Source organism: Aplysia californica, unplaced genomic scaffold, assembly GCF_000002075.1.
Source record: "Aplysia californica isolate F4 #8 unplaced genomic scaffold, AplCal3.0 scaffold01231, whole genome shotgun sequence".
Taxonomy (NCBI): domain Eukaryota; kingdom Metazoa; phylum Mollusca; class Gastropoda; order Aplysiida; family Aplysiidae; genus Aplysia; species Aplysia californica.
The window spans coordinates 56100-83308 of NW_004798501.1; the positions used below are offsets into that span (position 1 = coordinate 56100).

The 27209-nt window shown below is 38.4% G+C and overlaps 2 protein-coding genes across 3 annotated transcripts in view; both read right to left on the bottom strand.

Moving 5' to 3' along the window:
• Positions 1 to 4089, bottom strand: part of LOC101859989 (selenoprotein N) — a 13736-nt gene extending 9647 nt beyond the window's left edge. The window contains exons 1-4 of one of the 2 annotated variants that reach the window (XM_005112293.3): positions 3862 to 4089; positions 1698 to 2156; positions 1101 to 1214; positions 106 to 232 (exon numbers count right to left, since the gene is read on the bottom strand). In XM_005112293.3, the coding sequence (XP_005112350.2) occupies positions 106 to 232; positions 1101 to 1214; positions 1698 to 2099 (643 nt within the window). In that variant the 5' untranslated portion in view covers positions 2100 to 2156; positions 3862 to 4089. Of the gene's footprint in view, positions 1 to 105; positions 233 to 1100; positions 1215 to 1697; positions 2157 to 3857 lie in introns of both variants that reach the window. The other variant, XM_013090343.2, reaches the window with a different exon arrangement.
• A 3200-nt stretch (positions 4090 to 7289) lies between these two features.
• On the bottom strand, positions 7290 to 26619 carry LOC101860220 (translation initiation factor IF-2, mitochondrial). The gene is made up of 17 exons (XM_005112294.3): positions 26524 to 26619; positions 22907 to 23204; positions 22560 to 22659; positions 21723 to 21785; positions 21135 to 21252; positions 20605 to 20765; positions 19733 to 19909; positions 18432 to 18481; positions 17698 to 17787; positions 16602 to 16726; positions 16086 to 16164; positions 14970 to 15095; positions 12461 to 12689; positions 11238 to 11375; positions 10493 to 10657; positions 9017 to 9160; positions 7290 to 8150 (listed from the first exon to the last, which is right to left on the bottom strand). Exons 2-17 carry the CDS (start codon positions 23135 to 23137, stop codon positions 7978 to 7980), a joined length of 2169 nt encoding a protein of 722 aa, XP_005112351.1. The 5' UTR covers positions 23138 to 23204; positions 26524 to 26619; the 3' UTR covers positions 7290 to 7977.
• Positions 26620 to 27209: the final 590 nt, after the last annotated feature.

Genomic DNA, 27209 nt, shown 5'->3' on the forward strand with positions numbered 1-27209 from the left:
TCTCTCTCTCTCTCTCTCTCTCTCTTTTTTGTGTCCAGTTTCATAACAAAGAAATCCAACACACACACACACACACACACACACACACACACTTTCCTGACATACCTGGCACTGGAATGTTCTCTAAGTCATCAGGCAGTAAGTCCCTGAATCTGGAAACACCAAAGTCCTTGACCGGCGTGTGAGGTGACAACCAGTGGAACAAACCATGGAAAGATTCGTTGTTCTGAAACTGTTCAATTTATAACTGAGATAATGTATACAATCAAAATGGTCCAAAATGGCCACCCATTGTTGAAAGGAAAAAGCAGCTGTCTCAGACAGGGGGATGACTTGGACAGTAGTGTCACATCATATGATATATATAAGAAAAACGTAAGGGGCAAAGTTGGGAGTGGTCGTTTGTACAAGGGGTTGTCTTGGACAGGTGGCCATTAGAGCAGGTTCGACAGCAGATGAGAAAATCAAAAACAATGAGGATATTTAGAGCAGCCCTGACATTTCTTTTTCATACTGGAAAAATCCTTGAGAATACTCACATGAGTTATGACAAGACCTAAGAAATAGAGGTAGCCACAAGTGACAGGAATAAAGCCAGCTTTTAATTAGTTTGAGTTGAAGAGAAGCATGTATATATATCTGATCATTTAAAACTAGTAAAAAGTAAGTCAGGCAAACAGAAATAACAGAGGGATAGTTAAAGAAGTAGAACCTACCAGTGGCGGCCTTACTTTAACAACCTTCTATGGGAAGTCAGACAACAGCTAACACATTAGACTATAGTATTGATAGATTAATATAATACATATTCCCATGTTATTGTGAGAATATTTACAGCTCCCTATTGTTTCCTTTAAGTCAAAATTATATTAATGAGGAAGTCCACATTAAAAAGAAAAAAAATTATTTTATTAATTAATCAACATTTTGTAAGCCACAAAAAGCTAACTTGTTTCTACAAATACAAAAGAAAAAGCTTACAATACACAAGGATTATGATCTCTTTAAAATTATCTCAATTTAGCAGCCCTCTATTGAAATTTCATCTAAAAATGAAAAAAATGAAAATTCCTCTATATAAGTAAAGTATTTTTACTCACATCGTTCTCAAAGTCTTTAGTCATTGTGCTTGTATTCAAAGGAGTGAACCTGGCCACTACAGAGACCACATCCTCTCCTGGGATCACATCAGAGCTAAACACTGTGGGCTTTCCCTGCAAATCAAAGATGAAAGTACGGTGAAAACTTTTTGACATTTCATAATGGTCAAACACAGAGATGATACATTTATTGCAGTTATATGAATCTCAAGTGACAGTTAAAAAAACCAGTCACAATTCCTTCAAACGTTGTACATATAGGGCAAGAAAATTATGTCTGTCACATGAATCATGATGCAACTTTGACCCAACAGATTTTGGGAAAAACAAAACACCACACCTTTAGTGTTGCGTCTCTTTTCCTTTCAGCAAAAGAAGCTATTGTGAGGGAGAAGCAAATTCACCTGTAAGGGGTGGAATAGAAATATAATGACTACAGAGGAATCAATTCAGTTTTGTCTGTCTGCACAGTCGATGTGAACATTTCACAAAAGTTGGTTCTGAAAAATTCAGACAAACATAACAAGATAGTAATTCCAAAAACTAATTTAAAAAAGTAATTTCCATAAGTATAAATTGCTAGATAAGATCAATTACCTGGGCCTGATCCACAAAATGGAGCAGAAGTGGCTCAGCTTCTTCTAGACTCAAATGAAAGTCTCCATCCTTATCCAGATCCACAAAAACATCCACAGCCTCCAACCCAAGTGTGTCCGTCTTCTTCAACAATTGGTCTTCCAGGACATGTTGATGGTACCGAGAGACAAATGACGATGACACCACAGCCAGTACACCCACAGCGATCGGCATGTAGCAGTACAACCATCTGGGTACAACAAGGGTTATTGCCCCTCTAGTTGCATAATTGGTGGAATCTGCTCTGGTAGTCACTTCGTGCTGTACAGGTTCCCCATTGCTGCCCAGTTCTCCATTCAACAGTTTCTTTTTAGACATCTTTCCTTCTGTTGTTGAGGATTGCTTCCTCCCAGGTTTTGCCATTTTGTTCTCCAAACTTCATATATATGGATTTATGTTGTCTTCACATAATGTCAGGCTCTGAAGTCAGGAAAAAACCCAGTAAAGATTAAAATAATTTTAAGTTAAAGATTATAAATACCCCTGATACAGCATGGAACTTGGAAGTAGAATATTTGGAATTTCTCTGGAACTAGATTCTAGAAATAGATCTAGTATTAAATCAGATCTAGGTCTAGACTAGAAAATAGAGTCTGGAGCTTGGGCATTTTGACTATGAAAGACAGGCAAGAAGTAGATCTAGATCTAGATTTCTAGACCTACATCAAGGATGATACATTAAATAAGATGGTCCTCTCTTTGAGCCAATTAAAAAAGCGTCCTCAAAATTCGGAGGCGCCCTCTTCGAAAATGCCCCCTTTGTGAAAAGAGTTACTCTACTTGTGTGAAAAAATCAAAGTGAAGCTAACAAGTTTTTGAATAAATATAAATTCAAATTTCTAAAGAACGCTTTTTTAAAATGAAGTGACTATTTCTCAGACGCTCAGGAAAATAAACTTGATCTCTATTTCTCCAAACGGTTTCCGTTCTCGAGATTTTTTGGTGTCATCTTTCATTCTGCCATTCTGCGAGCACTGGGAAGCAGCATTTTTTGCATCGAATCCAATTTCTAGAGCTAGATCTAGAGATTTTTAAATGTCTGAATATTCAGATACTTCAGTTGTGGTTGGGGTAATGTTCGCGGACTATACTTTAGTTGAAAATGCCTTCAAAAGGTACTGCGAGAAGACACCCCTAAAGCAAACACTAAAATCCTTCATGTAAACAAAAATAAAATCCCTCCACGCACCCCCCCTCCCCCATCCTCACACCTTACATATATATGTATACACACACATACACACACACACGTACACACACTCACTCACACATACATACACACTCACACACGTGCACGCGCGGGCCACTCCATTCGCAAATCATCAACAAATCTCGAGAACGGAAACCGTTCGGAGAAATAGAGTTCAAGTTTGTTTTCCCGAGCATTCCGAGAAGTAGGGTCGGCCTTTTTTAAATGGTTGCGCGGACAAAAAACCTCTTCCTCCAGAAGAAGCGACGGTTTTCTTTGTTTAATTTGACTTTAGAATGAGAGGCGAGAGGTCATTAAAATTTTTAAAATCTAAAACTCCACACTGAACGAACCCGAACAGCTGATGAACAGCAGTCGATCTGCGAACGCAAGGAGGTGCTATTCCTATTCAATTTCAATTCTTCTTCTGGAGAAACGAAAGAGAGCTCCAAAACAAAGACTGCAGCGTCATCTGAGCTATTGAGCAGGACTTCCAGCGGACACTTTTTGGCTGAGTGAACCATCTTGTTCTGTAGGCTATCATCACTGGCGGCCTAGATTCTAGATGAAGATGAAGAAGGGAAAAAAGGCATTGTGGATGAAAATGAGACCTCCAAAACACAGCTTTTCTATGAAGTAGCCTACATGAATAAAACAACCATCTAGATCTAGATCTAGCCTACCACGAGTCCATGGAAATCTGCATGGCAAAGGCTCAGATTTTGTAACTAAGAGATGATAAGTTCAATTAGGAAGTCAAATCACATTAAATCAGATTGAGATAGGTGAGGGCCATGCGAACTCTGACTCTGATTCCACAGCCTGACGCCACAGCTGATTCAAGACGAAGCCATTCAAGATAGCAAAACGTATTAGATCTAGATTTAGATCTAGATCTAGATCTAGAAATCATTTATATAGTCAATGCATACACACGTAAAATTATCTCCACTCTGCCCTCGTCTCCTCCGGCAGATCTTCCCAATGGGATGCCAGCGCCTTGGACTTGGTCCTTGGATGCCACAGGGCTACACAATCACTGTCACAATCAATCAGTCCGAGACAGAGATAACATCGGCAGACAATAGATCTTTGGCAGTCTGCCGCAGTCTGCATTGTTTTGATCGTGAGCCATTCCCAGATTGTTTTGAGAATCGCGTTCGGTGGTGTAGTTGCGATGGTGGATAATTAATTAATTGAAGTGACAATATTTTTGTCCTTTCGTTGGATTAAATGGGTTGGTTTAATCCATCTTTTTCTTCATTCTGCCGACATTTGGGCAACCTAAAGAGATAGCATCAGCGATCTTTATAACTTCTTTGATTTTGATGCAACCCCTACCCCATGGAGTCTCCAAATACTAACTGGCTTATAAATAATTTTTTCATGAGTACTAGTAGTGCATAATGTCCCCCCGTCAGCTCTTTCCATGTTAGATTCACATCTGACACCCCCCCCCCCTGCCTTACTATCTTTTCCGCCCGAGAAAAACAACATTTCGTCTAAAGAAAGAAAACGATACCACATGACAGAGGGAAAAAAAGGGAAAGGGAAGTAACAGAGGTTTTATATAGCCTGACAGAGCCCCTGAAAATGCATTAATTACATGAATTGTTGCCCTTGGATGTTTAAGCATTATTTTACCCAAGTCAGGATTGTTAACATGCTGTGTTTAAACCGAGTCATATCTTTCTAGGCTAGGGTTTTTTTTATTGGACATGCATGCTGACTCTGTGAGAGTTTGTGTGTGTATGTGTATGTACGTGTGTGTATGTGTGTGAGTGTGCATGTGTGTGTGAGTGTGTTTGAATTTACATAATATTTGAATGTTTTATTAGTTTTATTTAAAGTAAAGCAAAGCACATTCACAGACCAACGGTTAGTACCAAAAATATGCAAGACAGACAGACAGGAACAGCAGAGGGAAAGTAAGGAGATAGAATCGGCCAGTGGCGACCTCTAACCATCTACATGTGCGAGTGTGTGCGTGTGTATGAGTGTGTGTGTATGAGCAAGTGTGTGTCTGAGAGAGAGAGAGAGAGAGAGAGAGAGAGAGAGAGAGAGAGAGAGAGAGAAAGAGAGAGAGAGAGAGAGAGAGAGAAAGAGAGAGAGAATAGAGAGTGCAAGGTGGGCTGGAACTGAAAGAGATTGAGAGAAAATTTTAATTGTAAATGTTTTACAGCCCCAACAACCCAGTTAAGATCACTTAGGAGATGGTCTGCTTCCACCTTCTCTGTGGGGGACATTCTGGGCTGAGTGTGATATTGTATTGCAGCAGACAGAAGGACATACTCAAAAAAATAACTTCCCAACTCAGAAATTGAATTCAAAATTTTCTGAATGCAACAGAAAAGAATACAGTGGAAACCTGGTATAACAGGGATGGTGGGAGTAGAGAAAAAGTCCTGTTATATCCGATCCCTGTTAAATTCGAAATGCAAGGAAAGTAAGCATTTGTGGACTAATCTAGCTGTACTTATTCATAGATAGTTTCCCTAGCTACAAGTACCCACGAACAGGGGTTTTGGCACCGAATTTCTCCTTGCGTCCTTAAACTTATACCACATCAGAATAGCTTGGTCCACAGCATCTACATATGGTAGTCTCATCTTCTTTCGATCCAGAGCAAACTTTTCATTGGAGTATGCTGCCACCATCTTCTCTCTATCCTTGATAATGGTGTGAATCGACCCTTGTGGAATGTCGAACCGACGACAAATCTCTGCCAGTGGAGCTTGTTTTTGTCAACAGTCTGGATTATTTCGTATTTTTTGTCAATTGAAAGGCATTTTCTCTTGCGCTTGACATCGTTGGTGACCATAATGAAAGAAGTAGGCTTAGATCTAGGCCGACCGGTCGTCCTCTCTCTCTCTCTCTCTCTCCCCCCCCCCCCCCTCTCTCTCTTACTTTTTACACATTATTAACGAGCCTCTGTCCCTGCTATAACCGGTTGGGCTCCGATGAGGCCCTGTTATTGCCGATAACTTTTAATAGAGACAACGAGTAGGAAAAAATGGGGATTTTAAACATCCCTGTTATTACCGGATCCCTGTTCTTACCGGGCCTGTTATACATGGTTTCCACTGTATAAAGATTACTCTTCAACCACCAGTATAATGAATTCAATACATACAAAGACATGCATATATGAGACAAAGAACAAGATGAATAAAAAAGGAAATAAAAGCCAGTCACAATTTTTTCTGTGAACTTTTAATGGATTTGAACGCAAAACATTGTCATTCTATCATCGTATTATTCTTGATCCTATCATTCCCTGAAATAGACGGCAACAATGAAAATGTTAAACTACAATTTTAAGTGTACCATCTTCAAACAAGCCTCAAACTCTCAGTATAGAGTATGTATAAATTAATTGTCTTCAACTCCCTACTTCCTGATAAAATAAAAGGTAACGAAAAAATATACTTGAAAGCCCTTTTTCCCCAATGACTTTTGTCATAATTTACTACATTAAAACAAAACCATGAATTGTGTTCCAAGTTCTAATTAAAATAACTAACATAGCTGTATCAAACAACAGCACTGCCCAATCACACTGCTTGTTCCTTACACATATATATGACAAACTTGAAAAATCCGAGTCCTACCCTCAATCAATGAGAGTTTTTTTAAACAAAAATCCTTTTTCACGATATCATAAAAGGTCTTCCCTCTTAAAAAATGTGTCATCGTGTCAAGTCATTTGAATTCCGGGGATGGAGGATAGAACCCAATCTCACAGACACACAGGGCACTAAAAAAAGCTTTACATTAGCCATTCTTTTCTTGTGCAGAATCTTTAAAAATCTTTTCTTTGGAAATATTACCTTCTCCAACATTCATATATGGGTCACGACGTGGTGGAATCAGGCTCTCGTCAATTTTTGGGCATATGAATGGAGTCATTGGTATCATCTCTAATTTTATTCATTTGCCTTGCTTTCGATAAAGAAAATATCCATTTACCTTGAATAAAAGTCAAGATATTTGCCATTGAAAGAGGTGGGGTTGACTGGTTTCAGACGTTGTTGTTGTTGTTGTTGTTGTTGTTTTCAAATCCCTTTAGCTGCGAGCATTTCGCTCTTGGCAGCGCAATGCCTCCCTCCGGTTTCAGACGTAAAATTATCGAGAAATAGCCGCCAAGGTTTGGTGATTTCCATAGCTTAGGAGTCCTTGGAAACTGCAAATTAACACTTTTTGTGCCTTCAATCAATGTTTTTCCAAGAAATCCACACATAAAAGTGCTTTTGAATGGACATACAAGGTGTTGAGCCAAAAAACAAAATTTCAAAAAAGATATCCAAACTGGACGAAAAATGCTAATTTCTCGGATTTCATAATTTTGAACAACGACTGATTTCAACACGATGCCTCTCTATATATATATATATATATATATAAACAAAATTATCATCGGATCTGCCAGGAATGAATCTTCTTTTCTGCCATGACTTATTCAGGAGCTTCAAGGACAGTTGACCAGATTTGTGAGTCCTACTGGACTCCATCAACAAAGCCATCTTGCTGACACCACAATCATACAACAGGACTAGCTTGCTAAGCAATAAAAATTTGTAAGACTTAACAGAGCTCTCAGGAAAAGATAAACCTCCTATCAAAAAGCAAAAGGCAGGCAAGCTGTCCAGGAGTCACAATCTTGGAGTGACTCCCCCGATACCTCATTTCAGCATTATTCAAGTTTTTATTGTTTGGTAAATCTTTAAGTGCAAGAGCTACAGAAACAATTTTAAAAAAAAGAAATCAGATTGTCCTTACGAAAAGAAGTACATGTGTAATACAGTACAGCAAATATAGATCAGTTGACTGACCAAAAAACAGTATTGTTCAGCACAGTATTGATTAGCCCCCCACCCAAAAAGAGAACAAGTTAAAAAAAAAAAAGAATCTTTTCAAATTGCAGATGTTGAGTAAGAAGCCTGCCAGAATAGAGTCCTCTATAGAATTCCTAATGTAAATATCGCACAATGTAAAAGTGAAAAGTACACTGTCATATAATGTACATGTTCATATCCTAGAGTTGATCCTTGGTCAAAAGCCAGGGTCCCAGTCAATCTCCTGATCAATGTCCTTGACCTCGAAGCTGATAATCTGGTCTTGGGGCTGAAAGACAATGTCAGGGTCGTCCAGACTGACCCCACACTCTTGCTCTTTCTTGATGCTGTCAACCTCGTCCTTGAAGTGCTTTAGAGACAGGATCTGACCTGGAAGAGGGGGGGGGGAAGAAAAAAACCCAACTGATTTGTTTGGGCACAAAGATGCATTGAACTACTAACAACCATTGAGTGCAAAAAAAAAGACAGAGAGACACAGAAGAAAAAAAGCAAGACTTACCAGTGCCACCCTCCAACCACCCACAGGGGTGGAGGAGCATGACACTTATTTGTTGTTGGCGCTCATATGACCTCATGCAGGTGCGAGCGCTGTAAAACCCCATACTAAACTAAAAACTTATTTGTTGTAGTAAGAAGAAACTCAGTCTACACTATCATAAATCATTCAGTTCAGACAGACAGACAGACAGACAGACAGACAGACAGACAGACAGACAGACAGACAGACAGACAGACAGACAGACAGACAGACAGGACAGGACAGGACAGGACAGGACAGGACAGGACAGGACAGGACAGGACAGGACAGGACAGGACAGACAGACAGACAGACAGACAGACAGACAGACAGACAGACAGACAGACAGACAGACAGACAGACAGACAGACAGACAGACAGACAGAAGGACAGAGAAGAAGTTGCAGTTGCACCCTCCAACTACCTACAGAATGATACTTAGGATGTTAAAGTCTTTGGCCTCCTCATACAAAGCTTGAAATATTCATAATGGGTATATTATCAGCATAATTCCAAAATTGCTCAAGTCAACTCCTGGAGGTTTCCAGATAAAGCTGGTACTTGAATAAAGTTATCAAGGAGCATCATACTCAGTTTTCAAACTCATGTCTTCCGAATGTAAGCATAACTGCTACTACATAAAAACTAGTCCATGATGACTAGTACTGCCCTTGTGTCCTTGGGAGTACAATCTAATCAAAAGCAAGTCTCCACATACCTTCATAAATAGTCTCATCATTGCGAAGAACTTTCACACCAAACTTCTTGGAGAGATTTCCATGGGTGCACCGACAACCGGCTACAAATGTTCTCTTCTTGTTGGGCAGAGTCACTTGAAACACTTGCAAGACTTTTGCCTCACCTGTCATCACAGCAAATAAATCAATGAACATTCTAGCTTGAAATTTGACACTAAATTAGCACAACTTTCAAGCTCCTTTATCATCTGCTCAGGTGACAGCACTCATGTCAAATGCCCATCTACAACATCCATCAATGGTAAGATCCCAAAGCCTCCCTCAAGGTAAAATCGAAAAAAAACAAAATAAATCACATCTTTATGGCGCATATCCCCACTCAACAACCTACTCTACGCCCTTTACAATCTATATTTTTACCCCAGCAGAACCCAGAGCAGTCAGAAACATTCTTAGATTCCAAGGAAGCATTCAGTACAAGCAGTTGATTAAGCGCACTAATAAACTGACAGTTTATTAGTGCGCTTAATCAACTGACAAGACCACATTTATCCAAAGGCCATTCTGTTCTTAAAAGAGTACAAACAGTTCACTGGCACCAGTCACAAGTTTCAGGATCACAAACAGATATATGCCCAAGCCCACAAATATTCAAATATTTTACATACAAAGGGAGAGTATTCTCATATAATCGGTAATCAAGTTTCTACAACTTAACAAAAAGAAGTCAACAAGTTTCAAACTTCTATGCTTTCCTCAAATCCTGATTATCGCAACAGTATGATGTCAAACTTCATTTATGAGACAAACACATTAACAATGAATATCGGGTACTGAAATCTATAACGTATGTTTGTGATTTGATTTTTACAACAGGAGTCATACTTTAAATGCGTGGGTGGTTGGCCGGTGCTCTGGTGTGGTTCGCTCCTTCTTTCCTATAAAAAATCTAACGTCTTTATTTCCCCTCCTTCTTTTATGTGTTTGTTACTCTCTTGTAACATCTCTAATCTTCGACACTTATATGACCTTACTGTGTTGCGAGTGCCGTAAAACTCTTACTAAAACAAAAAATACTTTAAATGCGATGCCTATTGTTCAAATGATGATCATTTTGGGTCAGGTCCGGAAAAGGTACTGGTGAGCGTACACTATATGAAACTGACCTCTATCCTACTTCATCAAATTTGACCTGAAAGTCCAAAAAGGCCTGTCACATTCTATACATAAACAATGATCTGACCCCACAAAGAATATTCGCCTTTTGATTGTCAATTTTCATCAAACTGGACCCAGTCAAACCTGTTCGATTTTAGAGAATTACCAAAATGGTAGCTTTTGCCCATCCATGAAGGAAACTCTGGCCACCCTCAAATGAATCAAACCAATCATAAAAGAATTTGACAAAACTTTCTGCAAAGTGCACTGGGTATAATTAAAATTAAAATAATTGTCCAAAAAGACCATATCACTGAAGCACAAGAAAGTGTCCTCACCTATAACAACATCTTCTTGCAGCTTAGGCAGCTTAGCATTGATGCCTTCCTTCAGGTCATCAAACAGCCTGTAAATGACATTGTGTTGCCTAATCTTGACACCTTTGCCCTTGGCAAGTTCCATCACTTTTGAAGGGACTTCCACATTGAAAGCATAAATTTCACCTGGAAAAGATTTCCCCAAGAAATAGAAACAGAGAAAGAGATAACTTAACTACTGAGCACCACACTTAACCAGTCTATGAAAAGTTACAAGGTAACAGCCAAACAAGAGTGTGACTGGTAGGATATTTAAAGAGGCCCAGAGCCCTTTCATTTACAATTTTGTTTATTATCACCTACTAAATTCAGTTTCATGGAGTCTTTTCTCACTGTAATGGTAATCAAAATGGTGAGTGAACATGAAGTTAACCTTTTTAGTTTACATCTCTTAAATTTGTAACAGTGGCTAAGTCATTATGATTTTTTTGGTCAAAATTCATAGGTGCTGATAGAGTAATTTTTAAAAAGTACAATCAGTGGATCAAGTCAATACGCTGATCATGATGACTTAACCTTTACATGATTCAACCCAATTCTAAAAGAAAGTATTTCTGTTCTTCTTATTCTCGACTTAACTGCAAAGTTAATATTATTCATCAACTAGATAGGCTATAACAGTGCATCTACCAAATATGAACAAACAAAAAAATTAATTGACTAAGAAAACCAGTCAAAGCAAAGCAAAAAACAAAGTGAAACAAACCTTTGAAGGCTGATGCCATCTCTACATCAGATTCCGTAATGTTACCAACACCAAAGTGGATAATGTCAAGTCTGCATTTTTTAGATCTGTATGTGTCTAAGGTGTCAAGAATTGCTTCCACAGAGCCATCAACATCTCCTTCAGAAAAATAAAGATAAAAGTAAAGAAAAATGTGATTGCAATGAAACAAAAGGCACATATATCACAAATTATATAATAATAATATTGATAACAAAAATAATACATTATTATTATCATCAATAACATTATTAGTAGTACAAGTAGTAGTAGTGGTATTATCATTAAAATTATTACTATTATCATTATTATTATTATTTTTATCATTATAATTATTTTTATAATAGGTTGTCCATAATGGCAAAATAATCAATCAAAAATTATATAAACATTTCCAAAAACACAATTAATTAATCCTGAAAATTCTCAATCAAACTGAACAAAAGCAATTTTTTAAAAACATCATTCTAAAGGCAAAAAGACAAGAGCATACTTACAACAAAAGAACAAAGATAGGAGCTGTAATATGAATTACATGAGTGTGGAGAAACTTAGGAACTCACAGATTTGTTAGCATTACAAAAAAGGAGATCAACAGACTAATGATCAAATAGTACAGGAAAAGAGCCTGACACGAAAACAAAAACAACAAAGGGACAGTAAAGAAATAGGACACAAAATAGTCACAGCCTTGACACATCAGCAACTCATACACATTCATACAAATACAATATATTATGTTCATAAAGAAACATAAACACACCAAAAAAAAACATTACAACAACAAAAAATAAAAAATGTGAGGAAGAAACAGAATCATTTATGCAGTTCACTCCTGATGGCAGTAACTGTGCCACCTCATCTCTGCTGCACCCAAAAGACAGTGAACAAAAAACAGAATCCAAAAACAAAACGTTAGCTTTTATGGAAATAAAGGGTAAAAGGTAAAGTTCAGGCACTCCTCCTTATTTTGAATGACTTGACCTAGAGTGCAACATCTAGGGTCACTGTGGGGTTGCAATATATCTACTGGAATAGAAAACAGCAGCCTGTGATTGTCATGATGCATGAAAGTGTGTGTGTGTGCATGTACATGTATGTGTGCGTGTGTGCATGTACGTGTATGTGTGTGTGTGTGTGTGTACATACAGGTGTGTATGGAGGGTGGTTATGCAAGACTTCTACAGTAAAAAGCGTCATCACACCTTTGAGTATAAGAGAGAACTGTGGGTCATCAGACTCCTCCTGCTGTTCACTGGTACGCAGACCACGGCGACGCTGGCGGTAAAATCCAGCCTCACGTCGAGCGACCAACTGCGCGTGGTAGTCTTTGTGGTGTTCCTCTCGCTTCTCTGAGATGACCATAGAGTCTTCCTCCTGCTTGCGAAGCATCTGCTGTGCATGACGCCACGCTAGTGCTGACTTTGCTTCAGACTAAAACAGAAAAAAATGAGACAATTGCTTGTATTTATTGGATTACTTCATATGCAGACTAAATTATTTCCTTTAACTTTATTTAGTTTAAGTAAAAATTTATGGCATTTGCAATACAATTAGGTCATATAAGTGCGAAGATAAGAGGTGTTACAAGAGAGTAACCATCACAAAAAAGAAGGAGGAGAGAAAAGCACGACAGAGGTTTAATAAGAAAGAAGGAGTAAGCTACACCACAGCACCTGCCACCCACCCACCATATAACTTCAACACAGAGGAAGAGAGAAAGGAAAGAGAAAGTTTGCATCTGTAAGTGTGATGTGTTTACAATAACATTATACAAATGTGCCACTTGTTTGAAGAGGAAAGAGTAAGTTACCTTGTATATTACACCATAACATTCATGGCATAAGCAACTCACTGCTACAACCATGAGAAAAATTTTGAAAACCCCATAAACAGATTAAGAAATATGGTGACAAAAAGTATATACCACATAAAAATAAACAATCACCAGTCCACTTTTCAAAGACTCATTTAAGGTGATCTTCCTTTGCAAGGCAAATAACAGCTCAGCCATAGAAGAAATGTTTTAATCAATATACTCTTTAACATTTTTAACTTCATTCGTACTTATCAAATCCGTCAGAAAATTCAAGGTCAGACAGTGCATTCATTTTACAACAAGGGAAACGTGTTGAAAGCAAAGTTACGAATGTTTTTAATTTCACGTTTGCACTTATAGTTCTCAGAGGTCAAAATGGAAAGTGACAGCTTCAGTAACATGTGATGACATCTGGCGTTGTTCACATGTTTACATTGTCGACGCATAGACTGAATGAGTCGAGTTATTGTCTGTTGATGGATGTTATTCCATTCTTGTATTAAAGGCTTTTTCTAACTGAGCAAAAGTCCTGGGCAGGTGTGGTCTGGCTCGAATGGCGCAATCTAAATTAATGTACTGCAAGTGCTCAGGTGAATTGAGATTTGATGAATGTGCTGGTCTAGGGTGCTGGACAGGAATGTTAGTTTTGAGAAATTGATTTGTCATAGCACCTTTATGCGCAGGCGCATTATCATGCATGAATACTAATTGTCCTTAGACTTGATTTTTTTTTTTTTAAGTGCATTGGGCTTGAGAACTTGGTTGATTTGACCTTGAGCTGTCATTCTCCCACAAATAGACACAAGTGTGGTATCCCCAGTATCACTGATTCCAGGAAACACCATGACATAACCTCCAGCTAAATTATTTGCTTATCTGAAGCAAGGTGAGACATAACCTTTAGTTGAGTCTTCTGTAGACTCTTGCCCGTCCATCATGCCGTTCCAGTCGAGATTAGGACTAATCCGAAAATATGTAGTTATTCCAAATACGACGTGGTCATCTCACACGATTTTGTGCCCAGCGAAGTCTGTGCTGGATTTGATGGGGCTGCAGTCTTGTACGACAAACCAGGCCCCTAGCACGAAAGTACCCCTCTTTCAAATGAAGAAGAATAGTCATGACAAAGATCGGACTGATATATACGTCTTTTCGACTCATCTTTAGTCTTTGTTTGCCAGTTGAAATTGATTTCTCAAGCGCTGCATAAGGATGAAAGCGCCCTCCTCCGTTTTGTCTTTCTGCGTTCTACTCTCTTGGGTCTGTCCTTTTGGGAGCTTATTGTTGCCATGTGATCCTGTGTCGCATACACAGTGTGTCTGCTCATTGAACTTTCTCGCCACTGACGAAAGCAGAGCGCCCACCTGAAGCATTTCAATGATGTAATTTTTTTCTCATTCATTCAGCGGAAGCATGGTAAACCGATAAAGAGAAGCCACTTTATTATGGCGAAAAATTTGGAAGGTGTCCAACTTTACCCGTGTAGTTTTTGTTTTCAAAGTTACCCTCACATTTTCACAGTATTTGACAAAATATCAAAACCCCATGAAGGACATCGTCAAACAAAACGATAAACCAGTAAGCCCTTGTGAGAACAGTTAACGAACGACAATGAGCTTGCGTAACATGTGTAAAAATTCCAAAGTAATTAGATGTGTAGTTTTTTAGCTACACGCTGTTAAAATGTGTGAAGTTAATAATGTTAAAGAGTATACATTGAATAACGTTCTTGAAAATCCCTCTTTGGCTATTACATTTTTAGCAGCATAGCCCAATAGCGTAAAGTTCATTAGTCAGTCACCATATTTAAGAGTTAAGATCTACATGCTCGGCATATAATGAAAGAGAAAAAAGAAAAAAAGCAACAACAACAAGAAATATGGTGAAATTTTTACCTCTGAGGCAACTTGTAAGATTTCATCCCCTGCCGAAGGAGTCTCCTTGAAGCCGAGAATCTCCACAGGATTCCCTGGCAAAACTTGCTGCACAGGCTGATTGAGGTCATCAAACATCCCACGCACCTGTGGGGGAGGCAAACAAACACACGATACTGAACATCTGAGGTAGGTTAGAAGAAAAAAAAACCCACCCCAAAAACATTTAGCCTACTTCCTCTCAACTTCTTCCAAAGGCTAAAAACAAGCCAAAAGTCTGTGTGAAAAATGGGGGAACAACAGCTATCAGCAGCTTCAGATGTGCCAATATTCAAATACTTCCCATTACCACAAATACTACATGTACTCATCGACACAGAAAAGACAAATATTGTTAAAAAATATGGCAAAACAAAAAATCCAAAAATTTTCGGAAAAAGTGAAGATGCATGAGGGGAATCAAAATTAAATAAACATACTGTCAAGGGCATCTTCTATCGAGACTATTGTTATATAAGGTGCAATATGACAAGTACAAAAACATCAAAATACACCGTATCAAAAAAAAAATCAAAGTTGGAATGTATATCAGACAAAAAAAATTACAATTACACACACTAAATCCAGACAAATTCAGGAATCCAGATTTCCAGAGAACAGGTACCCCTGTAAACCACATCTAAATGTGTAAACCAGTTTCTTCTGTATAAGAGTGTCTCCAACAACCACACCTTGCATCCAAGAGATATTGAAATGACAACAACTTTTCGACATGGAACATATCATGAAATTGGCCTTACTCACCTTGGCACACGAGTTTCTATGAGCTAATGATCAAGCTTTACATTATGCATGTACAGCACTTCGGGTCATTATAGGGGAGGACATCTTAAAGAGCATCTTCATTTTACTGTTACGTGTGTGTCGTTAATACGTAAAATGGTCATGTTTCTCTATATTGTGTACGTGGCTGAAGGGAGCCACAGGTTGGCTTACACTGTAATGCCAAACAAAGTACGATGAGCAATATTTCATGCACTCCAGTTTGGCCCTGACAAGCAGTAATGAAACAGCTGACCTCAAAAGCTATCAAAATTGTGTCAACAGGGGTGAAAAACATCACTGACAACAACTCACCTTAGCCATAGCTGTCCCAGCCACAAGAATATCTCCTCTCTTCAACGTTCCCCTCTGTATCACCGCCGTCACTAAACGACTGCAAAGGAGGAGAAACACAGTTTGAACATAATAAATAGGAAACAAATAGGAAAAGAGAGAAGGCACTTCAAAACTGAGACATAATTCATCCACAAAAAAAAACAACACTTAAAAATGTTTTACTGTTATGGAATTATATAGGATCCAAGGGAGTGGTCAACTTTACCAACTTTTTTCAGTTTATCAAAAACAAAAAAAAAGCTTTTTAATTCTTTTGCCCAGGAGCATTGAAAGTCTCCTTGTATGTAATCTGCAAAACAGAAAAGCTCTTTTTTTTAAAGAAAAAATATTAGAACTAAAGTATGTGGGATAAAGGGAAGTACTGAAATTTATCAACTTGTTTCAGTCCATCAATAAACAAGATTTAAAATTCTTTTGCTCAGGAGTGTTAATTTCCCTTTCTTTTTTTAACCTGCACAACAGAAAAGCTCGTACCCTCTCTTGCTATCAAGCCTTGCTTCCACCACGCTGCCTTCCACCAGCCCAACTGGGTCACCCCGTAGGCTCATGAGCTCAGCCTGCGTCACAATGGCTTCCTGTAGCTCCAACAGATTGGTGCCCTGTCACAGAAATGGTAAAACATTACACCCTTTTCATTTGTTTGAATTAAGAGAAGCACAAAGACACAGAAACTTGTATTTAGTGAAAGGAAAGAGTAAGGCAGGAAGAGGGCACAAAAAGAATTACGACTTGCCAGGGTGCCTTCCAACCACCCACACGCCCATTTCAAAACAATGTAGTTACCTCATATTTCATCAGGGGATAGAACAAAAAGCTTTTTAAAAAATCACTATTCAGTTGAAGGTAAAGGAATTTTTGTTTGTTTTATTTTCAACCTGAAGACTACATAGTCCAGCATTTCGGGGTCCAAAGAAAGGACAAAAGAAAAATCCAACACTGGCGAACGCAGTAACTGGCTGCAACATGTAAGCCAAAGGTACTACAAACAGATACACAAAGATAAGGTATGAGAGCCATGGGAACAGTCTTGTTTTGTTCTAGTAAGTGTTTTACGGCACTTGCAACTCAATAAGGTCATATAAGTGCCGAAGATTAGAGGTGTTACAAGAGAGTAACAAACACAAAAAAGGAGGGGAGATAAAAACAATAGATGTTTGATAGAAAAGAAGAAGCAAACCACACCAGACTACCCACTAGGATCAGTCTATAATTATCTCACACATGCATAGATAGATGTACACATAAAGTGAAGACAATGACAAACCATAGATACAACTGTAACATAAGGTCAGGGCTACAACATCCCAAGTCCATAAACGTATATCAAAAGTTAATAATCCAAAATATATTTGCTACTTAATCCGCACTCTCCCCCTCCCTCAAGTTACTCATAAATAACACATATACACAAATACACTCAGTCACACATACGCAACACACATGCACTCATTCATTCCTATACACCCTCAAACACACACACACACGCAAGCGCCAACACACACACACACACACACAAATACATGCACACTCACACTCCCATGCACACACGTACACACACACACACACACACCTGCAGTGCGGAGATGGGCACAGCCTGTACATCTCCACCAAACTCCTCCAGCATGATCTGGTGTTCTAACAACATATTTTTTGCACGCTCCTGTGGAGGAAGAAAAAAAACAGCTGACTTTCACAAGACATACTGCTCCATTTTGGGAACTAACATGAACAACATCAGCTTGATAGATTTTTTCATTTCAGAAATGACACATGACACCTTTATGCATCATATCATTGCCCGAGTACAACAATTCTATAACCCACACTATGTCAAGAAAAAGCTTTTTTTGCTTTTTTCAACTACATGTAACATAGCTGATTTTGGGTCAAATTTTAAGAAATGTAGCTCAATAAATATTGCCAGTGCAACACTCAGACTTTAATTTTTAACAAACATTGTTAGATGAGTTTTTTCTTTCTCCTGTAATATTATGTTTTTGTGGGAAATAGGGTTGTCGTACTCAGGTGACTGAAAACGTAAAACCCGACAGCAATTTACATCTTCAGGAAATATTACAACATAGCAGAGACCAGGAAAGATGGAGAGTGGGGCACCAACAGACAAACACAGAACATGGTGAATTTTTAAAGATGAAAAATGTAAATACTGACCACTAGTTATCAGAGAACGAAATAAACTTACCAGAAGTAAAAAATATCAAACAATACAATTTCTTACTATAATTAGTTCTTATCTGCTAAAGTCTCTGCTCTAGGGACTATTCACAGTTCAAAAACACTTACCACATCAGCATTGTTTTTGTCAATTTTGTTGATAGCAACAATCAAGGGAACTGAAATATATAGAAATAGAACCAACATGAGGACAGACAATGTACAGAAATTCAACAAATCCAAATAGAGATAACAATGTACATGTTCAACAACAGCATATCTTTATCTCATTCGCTACGTATTATTTTCGGCTTGTGGACGAATTTTTTTCGGGAGGGCGAAATGAGATAATGACTAGTGCGCAGTTCACAGGTCTTTTGGGGCCATAAATTCAGATAAATATCAACATATTATATACCAACATTTTCAGTATGGTTTGTAGAATACATCTGTATTATTTATTTGTGTATTTTTCAACTTTGGTTCCTGTAAGAGGCGATTATGCAACACAATTGTTATTGGATGCGCATAAAATTGGAAAATATAAAATTTATAATCTCAGGTGAAACTAAAAAAATATGTTTGCACCTAGTCAAATGATACATCAAAATAGCCACAACTGTATATAGAACAGGAAAATATTGAAAAATGTGCAGTTATTTACTTACATTCCATAATATTTGTACATTTGGATCATAACATCCGATATTGAAAAAATATTTTTTTAAATAATTTTGAAAAAAGGATCACAAACAGAAGAAAAAAAATATGCGTATCTTATATGGAATTATTCAAAATTGCATTTCGAAAAAACCTATACATGTCTTGAGTGGTACTTTTCAGTAATTTCACCCAAAAGTAGTGATTTTGGGGAGAAAAAAAATATTTTGACTATTTAGATCTAGGTCTAGATCTAGATCTAGCACTCAAAAATATTGATTTCTCAATTACAGTGCACCGGCAATTTGTGTCCAATGGTATTAGTATTATAAAGAAGAGTCCTACATTTCTTTAGTGAGCAAAATAATGATACATTATGTTGTGTAAAAGTACTAAGACTGGTGTCTGGGCTATAATTTGGGCTTCGCGATAAAACAACGTCGAATAAACTTCGAAATCGTTTTTCAAAACTGAATCAAAACTTCCGATTTTCGGTGGAAACACTTGACCCGGAAGTCAACATTATATTATGACCTTTATTTTAACATGGATATGTGGATTGGAATAGAAACCAAGCTAAAATTGAACGTCGGTTCTCGAGCCGCCGGGGGCGGCTTAGCGTACTGACGGCACTTTAGCCACGCCGCCCCCCACGGCTCGGCGTAGCGAATGAGTTAAAAAGCAGATGGTAGGCATTCTATTCAGATAAGAGCTGGTAGCAAAATGTAGAACTTAACATCCTTGTAAAACAAAAATCAAACTGAACTTACCCCCAGTAGATTTGGCCAGTTGGATGGACTCCAAGGTTTGCTGCATAACCCCGTCGTCCGCAGCAACAACCAACACAATGATGTCCGTCAGATGGGCTCCCCGTGACCTCATAGCACTGAAGGCTGCATGACCAGGTGTGTCCAGGAAACAGATCGACTCCCCTGACTCCAAGGTCACTGAGGATACACAGCGCAATAAGGGGATATCAATATTCCAAGGCAGCTAAAGAACAACCAAAACTCAGAACTTGTGACAAATCAATATTTCACTTGACTAGAGGATGCCTAGGGGGGTTGACAATTTAAAAATCAGCAGAAGATAACTAAATAAAGAAAAGGCTGTCCATCCTTTTCCTATGTTCAATGTAATCAGCATTTTCTGGCGTAAACACATGACAGACTCAGATACATATATTAACATAGTCAGCATGCAGTATGACAGTCTTCAGTAATACATCCTGCAAATAAATTTTAGCTTAGAAAAGATTCGCACCAGCAGCCTGGTTGTTAAGCAACCAGACTGACATCTATTAAGTTGTAGGTTCAAATCTTAGTGCGGGCCTAACACAAGGTCTACTTGGGAAAAATACATAAAATTTTCCTCAATTTACCCAAGACAAAAACAGTATAGAGACAAGACAGACATATGATAGTGTCTAAGCATCTGAAGACTGGTGGCTCCCGCTGAAACTTGCCATAAAACCGAGAATGTTTAGGAACGCATGACTTTGTCGAGGTAATAACAAACTGAAAAGCCAATATAGCGCTTCTTCAAACAGGGGTGTAAGTACTATGAAAGTGCAATCAGCAACCCTTGTTACTATCATTGTTATTTCAAAAAGTTTTCTCTACAGAAAGAATTACTATCATACCTAAGAAAGCTCCAATATGTTGAGTGATGCCCCCAAACTCTCGATCAACGATGTTAGAATTCCTCAGCCTGTCCAGGAGTGTGGTCTTCCCATGGTCTACATGTCCCATGATGGTCACAACAGCCGGACGCTTCACCAAGACATCTGGGTCAGGGGCTGGCCTTTTCCATAATATAAAAAATATTTCTAGTCAGAATGCTCGAATGAAGTTAGAAACAACATCAAGTTGAAAAACACAGCATCCATTAGTTACAGTTACTTCAAACATTGCACTTCCAAGGTCGACAAAGTCATGATGACATGAAATGAAATTTTTCTCATATAATGATATGTTATGAGAACATAGAGAATAAAGTAAAGAAATATTTCAATTAAATGTGAACAAAAGTAATTTCTGACATTTGTGAAAATTCACTGGATTCATGTCACAGACAAAAGTACTTGAAGTCAATGACAAAGAATCATACCATAACACAAAAACCTGTGTAAAATTTGAAAATTTAAAAAAGAGAGTAAGAAATGTTACATACTGTCTAACAACATCTTTGTTTTGACTTTCCGTGCCACTCTTCTTCTCTTTGCGGCCAACAAATTCTGGAATCATTCCGGATCTTTTCACAACATTGGTTATAGTTGCTCTGTCTAAAACTGAAAAATCAACCAAAAATAAAAACTGTCTGAACCATTTTCAAATTTCAGTGTATCCGCATGAAACTACTTTAATTTAGTGGCTTTATAAGACTACATTTATTTACAGATGCTGACAGTCAAATCACAAATGAGAGCCCCCTTAACATAGGACCATCAACTCTCTCCACTATAATTGTCAGCAATAACAGTGAATGGAATAAAAACATGGCAAAAACTAACTTAGTGTCATAAGATTAATTACCTTCAGTTGCATTTTCTTTTCAATGTGTTCTAAAAAATTAGCTGTAACAGCAAAAAATACAAATTGTCTACTCTTTAGCAATCTATTTCAAAATTTCATAGATATCAGATTAGGAAGCTTTTCAAGATAAAATATGACATAAGTGTCAAAAATGGAATTTGCATTCAAGTTTAAACATAAAGGCAAACGGAATTTGAATATAAGTACAAACACACATCTCTGTTACCTGCTTCATCATGATCATAGTCATCTGTGTTTGGTACAGACATCAGCACTTCATACACATGATCTGAAAATACAACATAGGATATAAAAAACTTGTTAAATTAATGAACATTGAACAAAACCAAATCAACTGAGCGCATGGGTGGTACACCCAATAATTAATGGCAAGTTCATCAGTATACTAGCAAGCATTATAACAAGATAAATAAACCATTATCCTAAAATTAAATCATGTGAATAGAAGGTTAATCTCAGTTGAATAACAAATGGGCTGAGCTTGGGAAACACAATATGGTAAACCTAAAAACAAAATAAGAATAAATTTGATTATTCAAACTAATATCACGTTATATATGTTTTAGTTTCATTTGGCTGCCATGTAAAACAAATGAACTGCCAGGGTCTTCAAAGTGGGACTCCAGAAGATATCATTTATAACAAGCTGAATGAAGATAAGACAGACAAACAAGTGAATCCAAAGTGAGTATAACAATGGTCCTGAAAAGAATTACTGTTCTAGTTTTTCCTTTTACATAAGAAACAAAACCAAAAGGTCAGCGTTTCTATACTTATCAGACCAATCCTCGTGTAATTTCCATTTTTAGCTCATTCATGTTTGCCTGGTCAACCACAACAAACTTATCAATTTCATTTTCTATTGTCCAACAATCACAACAACCTGGTTATAACCTTAAAACTTTAAAAAATGATTTTCTGGGAGAAGCACAGATGGCACCGAAGGCTGTGTTGGTCGTAAGTCAAATTAATAGGTAATATCATAAACCATAAATTAAACATTCCTTTGTGACAATAAAATTTGCATTAGAAATGCTCAAACCTGTAGATTTTTTCAAGGCTTGAGACAGTTCTATGATGGTCATCTCATTGTGGACAGTAGCTCGTTCCAGGCCGCTTTTTTTGTTCATTTTCAGAGGATTCTGTAACAGAAATATATTAAAACAAAATCATCTTGCTTAATAAATACAAATGTCTCAGTACAGTAAAAAAAACAAAAAATTCAAGCCCACATCATAAAAAAGATCATATGAACACAGGCATTAGAAATATTCTCTGTTCGTTACTTCAAATTTACAGAGGATCAACAGCTTTACATAATTCACAAACACTGAGTATTCAATGAGTTGAATTTCACCAAATCTGTGATCACATACATACTGCACTTACCCTCTTTTGTTGCGTTCCCTTTGGTTTTCTTTTGCCACAGTCATTACGAGACACATGAAACAGTCTTGTCATCATATAGCTCATTCTTGGGGCATACACCAAATCTCTTTGTGATGCGACATTAGCAAAGCCGTCTCTCATGCTCGCCAACACTTTCAGCGGATTGTCAGGAGGACCGCGACCACACTTAAGCCTCCGGATGAGGCCACTGATGAGACACCAGCTGGCCATGTCTCCGAAATGATTGCGTTTGACCACAAAGTAAAAAAGATTTTCCCATCAAGCATAACGTGAAACACTGAAAGAAAGACAATAATGACACCATCAATAATAAAATAATGCTTCAAATCAAACATTCCACTATTATATAGCCCACCTAACTCAAAAAAGAGTTATTGAATACAGACTCATTCTCATTCAATAAAAATAACAAAGAAAGAAAGCCAAGAAGAGACACTTTACTCCAACTCCAAGCAATCGGTCTATAGTACCTCCACAACTTACAACTTTTTAAAAACTTTTGTCATAATTTTACTTTCACTCCCATCTGATGCTCAGGTATTGTGTAAGCCTATCCTTTATAATGGCATTTTTCTTGTTTATTTTTATGTTTTACACGAATTTCGACTTTGTATCCATCGCAAAATGAAACCAAGATGAGGTTTTATCACATGATCAAATGAGATCACCAGACAAAACATAACCATCACAAATATATTTTTTTCTCAAGAAAATCAATTTCAAACCAAACTGCAAAACATCAAATAGAATCTAGTCTAGATATCTAGATTTAGATTTCTGGAGATCTCTACAATTTAATTTAGGCCTAATATGGAGAAAAAAAAAACGCAGTGGCTACGTTCACGGTGCCCTGAATGCAGTTTGCAGGTGTTGTTGAGGCTACGTTTATGGCACTAAAGCTTCGTTTAGACGGAGCATCCACTGCCGGCAAAGATTCTTTGCTGCCGACTTAAGTAAGCCGGTTTTAGTCAGTGACGACAGTGTGACATAAATTCAATATTTTGGCCTGCTTCAAGCGTTCCATCCATGAGATGAAGGAAAACGAAGCAGTGACCCTTGACCGATTGACCATTCATTGTTTTCCCTTACACTGAGCTCGCCAGTGTAAGGGTAAACGACGAACTATCAATTACGCAACAACGCATTAGGATATATATGACAAAAATGTATACGCCTCCCAAGATGTTTCAATTGCCCTATCTCGCATCCGGGCGAGACTTGGGCGCGACTTTGTGTCAGCCCGACACGGCCCGTGATAAACGAGTGCATTCCAGCGCTCTCGAGTTGAAAGTGTGCAGTTTCGTGTGTGTGCATGTGTGAGAGAGAGAGAGAGAGAGAGAGAGAGAGAAAGAGAGAGAGGGGGGAGAGAAATAGAGAGGGAGAGAGAAGGGGAGGGGAGCGGAGAAAGAGGGAGGGAGAGACAGACAGACAGAGACAGAGAAAAATAGAGAGAGAAGGGGGGGGAGAAAGAGAGAAGAGAAAGGGGAGAGAAAGAGAGAAAGGGGGTGTTTGTTATTATAATAAGCATTGATTCCCGTCATTTTCTCTCTGCGTCGGTTCCCAGGCTGACCCGGTGCAATACAGTCATTATTGTACACATTTTATGACCAGTCCCATCTTCTGAATCCCACCTTCTGTTTCCCATCTCTCACCTCTTGTTTCCCATGTACCTTTTTCAATTTCCCATATCCCATATCCTGACTTTAATTCTGTGAGGGCGCTTTGTTTTCCTTATCTCATGGGACGGAACACTTGAAGCTGGCCAAAATATTAAATATATACTCAAATCGGCAGACTTAAACCGGCAGTGGATGCTCCCCCTAAATGAACCTTTAGTGCTGTGAACGTAGCCTCAACAGCGCCTGCAAACTGCATTCAGGGCGCCGTGAACGTAGCCTGTCAACTATGTTCACGGTAGCCTGCAGACTACGCCGTGAACGTAGCCACTGTGAAAAAAAACAACATGAAACCACCCAGATTAATTTTTAATGAAGGAAATATTACTGTGCAATAAGGGTTAATGGGACATAATATACCGTATAAAATAACTAAAATACAACAGTTGACCCTCAAATACAGTGCATCTCTGCATGCACACGTGAAAGTAAAGTTAAATGATACCACTTTCCTAACCAAAAAATAACAAGCTCATCATGTATTACAGAGGAACTCGGATTCAATGAGCTGGGATTCAACGAGAACTTGGATTCAACGAGATGAGATAGATTCCCCTATTTTTTTTTTCTTCTTTAACATCAATAAAAATAACCCGGATTCAACAAGCATTTAAATTCAGCGACCTCGGATTTAACAAGGTCGCTTCCAGGGTGAACAGCCCACACAGACGTGGCTTTGCTCATTTTTCTCCCAAAACGAACTTTATCTTTTCCCGGAAACCATCCATTGCACCTGCATCGTGAACCAAATTATTCACTGTGCTGATTGCATGCGACCAATCAGCGGCCTTTTTTCATACCAACACATGCGTTATTGACACGCGCAGGGGTCTACTCTGGTGTGTGTCGGGGTCGGATGGGCAGCCTGCACACGTGTGGCTGTGTGTGCGTGTCAGGGGGGGGGGGCACTAGTGGTCCGGCGTTGAACGTCGCAGATACAAACACGCCACAGCCCCCCCCCGGCAACTGATCACTATACATGATAAGCTAGTCTTGACGTAGATCTACGTAATGAATTGTGTGCTGGTCTATGGAATAAAAAGTTGCTGTACATGCTAGGCTCTACACAGCAACACAACTTTTGGCGATTGTCAAGATTTCCACGTTTAATTCCGATGTGCGCTTTTCAAAGCCTAAGGTATGTTTCGCTTTGGTCCCTAACCCTAACCCTAACCATGACCCTAACTCTTCAACCCTAACCCTAACCCTTACCCTAACCCTGACCCTAACCCTGACCCTAACCCTAACCCTAACTCCAAATGCACCAAAGCGAAACATACCTTAGGCTTTGAAAAGCGCACATCGGAATTAAACGCGGAAATCTTGAAAATCGCCCAACTTTTAACTTTTTGGTATACAATCGAGATGACTCAGGCTTGTGCATTTGAACGAATCTGGTCTCTTTTTTTACACAGCTCATAATATGCAGGCATTTCAGGCACTACTTGTGACTTCTCCTTATATACATTACTTGCTCAGTGCCTGTAATTATCTACACAAAACCTCATGTTTGCTATAACGAACACTCAGATTCAACGAGATTTTAGGTCAGGCCCGGCAACCTCGTTGAATCTGAGTTCCACTTATCTTGCATGATCAGGAAAGAATATTCAAGACTATTGCTGTTCTTAAAAAGTAGTTCATAATCATTAAATCATACAAAATGTTGGCATGTCATCAATTATTCAGGCAACAACAATGGACCACGGACAGACACTACTGGGCACTGAGTTGTAGTCGTAGCATCATTGACAGGCCGAGCCGGGGCAAACTGCGCAAAGTTGCAAACTAACAGACGTCGAGACGACAGACGTCGAGACCACAGACGAGAAGCCACCGTAACTTTATTTAATTGTTAAATTATTCTCTCTGAATGAGTTCAATAATTATTACAAAGAGGAAGGCACCTTGCGCTATTACCTAGATTAGTTTCCCCAGATGATCAATGGTAGGCCTATTCGTCCGGCACGCGTACAGCGTACTTTCATATTGGTTTCACCACCAATGCCAATGTGAAAGTTGTCTTCTGTAATATAATTTAAGAGTGCTGTCCCCTAGCTGCCCAGCCCACTCTACTCTCTGGGTGATGTTCGGTTACTTTCATTGGTAACGAGTTCTATTTCTGCTTCACACCAATGTAGATCTGATGTAGATTCTAAATCTAGTTGACAGATGATACTTCTTTTTCTTGTTTCAATTTTTGAGCTCTATAAGTTTCGGACTGAAGATGAAAATAACTTCAGTTACAACTTTTATACTGCTTTGTGTTTCTGGAATTTCCTTTTAAGTCACATCTCGGGTCAGGTGCTGCGATTCATTCAAACAAAGCAAAACGATGAATTGCACAACATAAAATTTTCTTTAATTAAATTGCCAGATATTGTGTCGATATTGTGTGTAACAGTGAGTGTTGGGTTGTGAAGAGTGCTTGTTTGCACCTGGTGTGTTTGTCCGGTCTGTGAACATCGAGTGTTTGTCGAATTTCCCTTCTGCTATCTGTGAAGTGAAGAGCAAAACAGTCCGACATATTTACTTTGTGAGTAGCCCACAGTTTGTTCCGAAAGCATGGAAAATCACGAGTCAAGGGAAATAAGCTTGGAGATCCT

Coding starts and splice junctions, on each gene's coding strand:
- LOC101860220 (XM_005112294.3), bottom strand. CDS start 23,137: ATGGCCAGCTGGTGTCTCATCAGTGGCCTCATCCGGAGGCTTAAGTGT. Junction 17,788..18,431: donor ACAAAAACAATGCTGATGTG/GTAAGTGTTTTT, acceptor CTTCCTCCACAG/GAGCGTGCAAAAAATATGTT. Junction 16,727..17,697: donor TGCCCATCTCCGCACTGCAG/GTGTGTGTGTGT, acceptor TTTCTGTGACAG/GGCACCAATCTGTTGGAGCT.